Source organism: Triticum urartu, unplaced genomic scaffold (assembly GCF_003073215.2).
Source record: "Triticum urartu cultivar G1812 unplaced genomic scaffold, Tu2.1 TuUngrouped_contig_4647, whole genome shotgun sequence".
NCBI lineage: Eukaryota > Viridiplantae > Streptophyta > Magnoliopsida > Poales > Poaceae > Triticum > Triticum urartu.
The window spans coordinates 8,037-14,412 of NW_024115252.1; the positions used below are offsets into that span (position 1 = coordinate 8,037).

At 40.6% G+C, this 6,376-nt stretch overlaps 1 protein-coding gene across 1 annotated transcript; it reads left to right on the forward strand.

Moving 5' to 3' along the window:
• Positions 1-672: 672 nt before the first annotated feature.
• LOC125528119 (vesicle-associated protein 1-2-like) lies at positions 673-5,763 on the forward strand. Its single transcript, XM_048692630.1, has 8 exons — positions 673-868; positions 992-1,062; positions 1,935-2,016; positions 2,113-2,228; positions 2,418-2,579; positions 2,685-2,726; positions 3,370-3,447; positions 5,404-5,763. Exons 1-8 carry the CDS (start codon positions 799-801, stop codon positions 5,512-5,514), a joined length of 732 nt encoding a protein of 243 aa, XP_048548587.1. The 5' UTR covers positions 673-798; the 3' UTR covers positions 5,515-5,763.
• The last annotated feature ends 613 nt before the right edge of the window (positions 5,764-6,376 follow it).

Consider the following 6,376-nt stretch of genomic DNA (forward strand, 5'->3'; position numbering starts at 1 on the left):
TAGCCATGATTTGTAATAAAAACCAGTACTAAAGTAGTCAAAACACTCGCAATTGAGTTGCAAGTGGACCAAATCTACGGAGTTTGCCCGTCCTGCAGGAGGGGCCGTGCTCCGGCCATCGTATGCCCAATGCATGAATTGAAACCGGGCGACGAGAATGTCATTGCCATCCGTGCTATATCGCCCGCGCGAGAGACTCTCCGGTCACGCCACAACGACGATTATGTCACACCACTGCGCGACGTCGTCTTCCTTAAGTACGACGAAGGGGCATTTCGGTTGATAAAGGGCAATGAATGAATTTGCATTGTCACGACGGCCATATTGCAAAGTCGCAGTGTTGTCCGAAGTTGTGGGGCACGGGTTCATTACGTAGAAAGCGAGGGTTTTCCGCAAAACGGTCAGTCGCTCTCACGAGAGGGTGTTCGTGTCGGCAGAGCGTACTCATGACCGACCTTAGATATTACATATTCGTATATATAAGTATTGTATTGTAGTGTTTCTCAAGTTCGATGACGATTCTGTTACTCACCGACAAGTTAAAGGCTATAGGCCATTTTCATCAAAAGCATAAAAAATGTCTGTTATCGTTGTGAGAGTATACGATAGAAGGTGGTTTGTCTTAGCGTGGCTGCCTGAAATTGCAAAGAAAAATTTGTCAGGAAGGAAAACGAGGGCCAAATCAGTACTCCTCTTCCTTATTTCCACGTTTCTTCTTTTCTCGCTCCTCCACGCCTCTTCTCCCCCTCCTCGCACCCACCGCCCCGAGATCTCCCCTTTGCCTCCCCCTCTCCGGCAATGGCCTCCCCCGGACCAGCCCCCGCCGGCGAGCTCCTCCGCATCGACCCCATCGAGCTCCGCTTCCCCTGTACGCCCCCTTATCCCCCTCCCCCTATCTTTCCTCTCTGCGAAGAAGATCTCCTTTTTTGCTCTCTTCTTTCACCGTGGATCGATTGGTCTGTGATTCTCGTCTGTTGTTTTTGTTGAGCAGTTGAGTTGAAGAAGCAGATCTCCTGCTCGATGCAGCTGTCGAATCTCAGCGACGACTACATCGCCTTCAAGGTCCGTTGGTCCTTTCCAGAAATCTCTGGCTGATCTTTTTGTTCCGTACAGATCGTCCTGGAACCCTAGAACAGGAGCAGTTCCATGTGCGCTTTGATGCGTTGTACGTTTCGGTGTGGCATATCATCTATCTGCATGTCACAGCTGTTATTCGCGATTTTTTGTTTCCGTGAATCGTGTCTTTGGATTTGACCTGATCAGTGATCTCGAAAATTGTCTCTTATGATATGATGCCTAAGAATCAAATATAGTTTAGAGCTATTCTCTCTCAAACATAATCGCCGGTCATTCTTATGGTTTTTAAGTTGTTCAAGTCTGTATGTTGTTTGATTGTCTATACCTTGAATTTGATGGCATGCACCTTGGAGTTGGTTATGTTGTTGGCATATAGTGCCAACTACTATATCCTAATCATCGTCTGTATGGGTTGTTTAATTGTTGTCAAAATACAGCCCTCGGTGTGACTGTGGTATAGGTTTAGGACAGTACTACCGTGCGACACACTGTGCACCAAACACATCACCGTGGTATCATCCTGACTTGAATCATGACGCGTGATGTGTGTATGGCAGCCGAGTGATTGCACGGTTCAGAGCTGTTCGCGCTATGAGGCACGCATGCGGACGTTCGCGCACAACCGATTCCGTAGGTTTATTATTCTTGATTACTTTTGTGTACCTATGTTATTTAATTGTTTTCCTTGCCATTCGATCGTTAGAGGTGAAACCTTCCAGTGTATAACTGCATAATGACACTGAAATCGTTAGAACGGTTTGCAGTGGAATCACTTCAATCTAAGCTTGCAAGAAATCATGAACTCAAAGGGGCTGTATTGTGTTGTTTTATATTTCCTGTTCTCTTCATTGTCTCAGGTGAAAACTACAAGCCCAAAGAAATACTCTGTGCGGCCCAACACAGGGGTTGTCTTGCCACGATCTACATGCGATGTTGTTGGTTTGTGATCTTCAGATTTCCTCCCCCATTGTTCTTGATGTGATCAAGTTATTTTCTTTTTTGGTGATAATTGTGCATATATATATATTATTGCAGTGACAATGCAAGCACAGCGAGAAGTACCATCTGACATGCAGTGCAAAGATAAGTTCCTAGTCCAGAGCGTTGTCGCACCCTCTGGCATAAATGTGAAGGATGTTACAGGAGAGATGGTAATGCTTCCCTCTTAATATGTTTCTTAAGGAATCAAATGAGGCATTACTTATATGAGAATTAAGGCATTAGTCGATCGATTAACTTAGGAGCCGGAAAATCCTTGTTTCAGTTGTATCCTTTTTCTCCGTTGACTTTGGTGGTACACCTGTATTGATTGATTGGTCGTGTTGTTGAATGGCTTGCAGTTTATGAAGGAATCTGGAAATAAGATTGAAGAGATGAAATTACGTGTCACCTATGTTGCACCTCCACAGCCACCATCTCCAGTTCCTGAAGAATCCGAGGAAGGCTCCCCATCTAGGGTTGAATCAGAAAATGGAGATGGTCCTGCTGGGGGATTCACCAGGGTGAGTTGTCATGATTGTTGACCTTGCACCCACACGTTTAGCACCCCCCCCCCCCCCCCCCACCCCCTGTTGAGGGATAATTACTTGATTCTGTATTCATTGCAGGCACTGCGAGAACGCATTGAGCCCCAAGAAAAATCTTTAGAGGTCAGTTGTTATTCCAGTGTGTGATCCAATAATAAGTTCATCAATGATTTGTTGGCTCATAATTATGTTAGTTTCCTGAAATGGTTGTGGCCTTGCACATTATGTTACATTTGATTACTGGTATCTTGTATCATGGCAAGTTTCATGCGATTTTATTGGCTTCTCCTGTGATTTAGCTCTCCCCTCATCCTTTATTCCTACATAGGTGCAACCCACCACCTAATTTTCCTCTCCATGCAGCCATGCCACATCAACAAGTCATGCATGTGGTCATAAGTTACTTTTTTTGTATTAATCTATCCACGAAAAACTTGGCACCTCATCAAGTCACGCACGCCTTTTCTTTTGTGGGGAATCAAGCCATGCATGCCAGTCATAAGTTCGATCCAGAAGTTTCTCTTTTTATGCATCATTTTGTCACATACTTTGTGTGTTTTATTGTTTTTATAAAATGTAAACCTAGATTGTTTTTACATTTGCTTTTGCATTAGTTTTAGTTGTTTCTGTAGCACCTAAGTTATGCATTTGTTTTAACAAGGTTCCTGCAGAAACGCGCGGGGTATCATCTAGTTTCTTTAATAATGGCTATGGGTTTAGTATGTCGTAATATGAAATATCTTACATTCTCAAATTTGTTTTGCAGGCTGGAGCTTTGATCTCCAAGTTGACCGAAGAAAAGAATTCTGCAATTCAACAGAACCATAAAATTAGACAGGAACTTGTGAGTGCAGTATTGCATGCTATCTTTCTAGATATAGTACTGTGGCTTCATAGTGGAACCTTTATCTGAAGTTTTGGAACTTATCTAATACTAAGCACCTACTAGATGCCACCATCTATGATCATCTGAAATTTAAGAATCTAAATTCAATTGGTGCTAGAGGAACTTAAAAGTATAAAGCTGCTGTGAATGCTTTAGTTTTCTTCTTCTCCCTATCATTTTCTGTTTTGAAAATTTTCACCCTTCTTGTTTCCTTGTGATGTATTGGGCATTTTTACTTGAGGACCAAACCAACAGAGTTATTACATTAAAGTAGTAATATGGAACTATCTTGAAGCTCAAAAGGCACCTAACTGTCGCTTTCTGCATTAGGAATAACAATAGCAATGGATGTACCTGTTTATTCTCAAATTGATGAAAATGAAAGCTCCATAGTTGAAACTGTAAATAAATGAAACATGCCTGGTGACTTCTGACTTGTCACAAGACTGGCTGTTGATCCCAAGCTAGTCAACACTGAATTGTTTTAAGTTGCTGTTCCCATGCCAAAGAACTTCTACAAGACATTTTTCCAAAAGAACACTACTGGCCTGTTTGGTTCCCAGCCTAAGGTTGCCATGCCTAACCTTAGTCATGCCACAACATCTTAGGCTTGTGTTTGGTTCATTGCCACACTTGTGGCTTGCCACACTTTTCTAGTGATATGGTCCACATGTCATAGACTCAATTTTTTGCCAAATCTTGCCACACTTGTGGTGGCCATTTTGTTAGCCACACTTTTTGTGGCAGCTACATTTTGCCTAAGGTTAGTTATGGCAAAGTTAGTCATGAACCAAACAGGTTATACATCCAGAGCAATCTGCATATATATGCTGTTTGTTTTTTGCTACCTCAGCTCGATACTAGTCATGCTGGAGAATCTTCAGCTCCAACATAACATTTCAAAGATTTCCTTTCCAATTTATGTATTCTGAAGATTAAAACGTCAATTGCTTGGGTTTTTCTCTACTGCTGAGTAATTTTTGGTTTCTGTATTTCAACCTGAAACCGGGCTCTGTCTTCGATATTTTGATTAAAATCTTCACTATACAAATTCATAAATGAGGTATTTACAGTCCTTGATGTACAGAGGGAGCCAGAATAGTTTCCACTATAAGCCACCCAAATAACCACTTGCCCAACTTCCACACTTCTGGAACCTCACTAGTACTTCTAGCAAACCACCCTTGATGTCAGTGTAAGAAACCACTATAAGTGCATTGCTACTGAACTACTCAAATCCTTGTTAGGAAAGGTGAACTGAAATAATGAAATTGCATACTCCCACAATCTAGGGCGCGCTTGATTTTGCACGGTCTTTAATGCGCAACTTTGACAACTTGATATATAATAAAGTGTATGGATTGGGCATGTATAAATAGTATCGTTGTATTTGTGTTGCAAAATAGTTTCATTTCATGCATCTTTATACCAATTCTGTAGACATACTATAAGTGAAAATCATAGTCGAAACTGTGTCGAAGACCAAAAAAAGTCAAACTGAGAGATGCAGGAGTTTTAAGGATCATTTAGAAGTGGATAGGAACTTCTGAGCTCATGTCTAACATCTTGGTTGTAAGAAATAGGTTCGTTCAATGAAATGGTCATTTGTTTGTGTCGTTTTAGATTATTGCATGCTAATATGAACAATCCTTTTAAGAACTTGAGCATGGCAAATAAAAGAAATAGTGGTGCATCGATGAAGCCAATAGACAGCTAGATGAACCTCATGTCGCTAGGCAATATAATTGTATATATAGTGATGCCTACCTAAAATATAGACTCTGCATACTATTCTTCTATCTAGTACTAAAGCTAATAGAAGAAGAGAGATATTTGTCTGAAACAATTTATATTTACTACTTTTCTGTCACGAATCTGTGATTCACTTTTATCATGTTTTTCTGTTTATCACAGGATATGATGAGACGGGAAGTCAGCAAGAGGCGCGGTGGAGGGTTTTCCTTTGTAATTGTCATAATTGTAGCTTTGATCGGGATCTTCCTGGGCTACATGATGAAGTCATAATTCTTTTCATCCGTATCACTTGACCGTATCGAAGGGAACTGGACTTGCTAGTCATGTTTGGGAACTTGAAAAGATCATTCGAGATCAAATGTCTTCAAGTTCTCCTTTATGTTTTGTCAATATAGGAGTACATGTGTGAGAAATATTGAGCTAGTTTAAGCTTCTTTTGTTGTTAATTTCATTGGTGAGTTGTGCGCTATGATGACGCTGTAACTTGGAAAATGCATCAATTGCTTTTGTTCACAGTTAGACCTGTACTGTGAAATTGTCAGTCCATAGTTGAATGTGTGTCCCATTTGGAAAGGTAAATCTGATTTGTGTTGCAGTAATTTGCTATTCTAGTTTGTGGAAGAACTGGATTTTCCCCTCTTTATACTCTGTTTGGAATATATGGTGCATTTTGACATGTTCAAGTTTTCATCAATGATTAATAAAAAGATGCCATATTTCTTAACCAAGCGGGTATGCGGGAGGAAGCGCCAAACCTGTTTTCATTTGTCTACATGTTTATGAGCTCGCACAAATCTATAGAAGAGTATATCAACGTCTACAACACCAAATTATTTTCATTTGAAATATCATAAAATACATTTTTCATATCCTTCTTTTGAACACTTCATATCTATATTTAGTGTTGTCGATATTTGCATATTTTTCTATAGACTTGGTCTAGCTTAGGTTGACTGTCTATTTCACAGTCGATTGAAAAACAATTCAGTTTCATTCGAATTTTCCAGCCAATGAAAATTTAACAGGTGTATTTTTTGTCCCTTGTATGTATGTGCTTAAACTGTCCTGAGTCAAGAGTTGGTATGGATGCGGGTTGGACTGGACCCATTTGCACTCATGACAAGCACGTGGT

Bases quoted from the DNA above. Each gene is read 5' to 3' on its own strand.
- LOC125528119 (XM_048692630.1), top strand. From the start codon at position 799: ATGGCCTCCCCCGGACCAGCCCCCGCCGGCGAGCTCCTCCGCATCGAC. The intron at 2,727-3,369 runs GTCAGTTGTTAT...TTTGTTTTGCAG, and splicing joins CCCAAGAAAAATCTTTAGAG to GCTGGAGCTTTGATCTCCAA. The intron at 3,448-5,403 runs GTGAGTGCAGTA...TGTTTATCACAG, and splicing joins ATAAAATTAGACAGGAACTT to GATATGATGAGACGGGAAGT.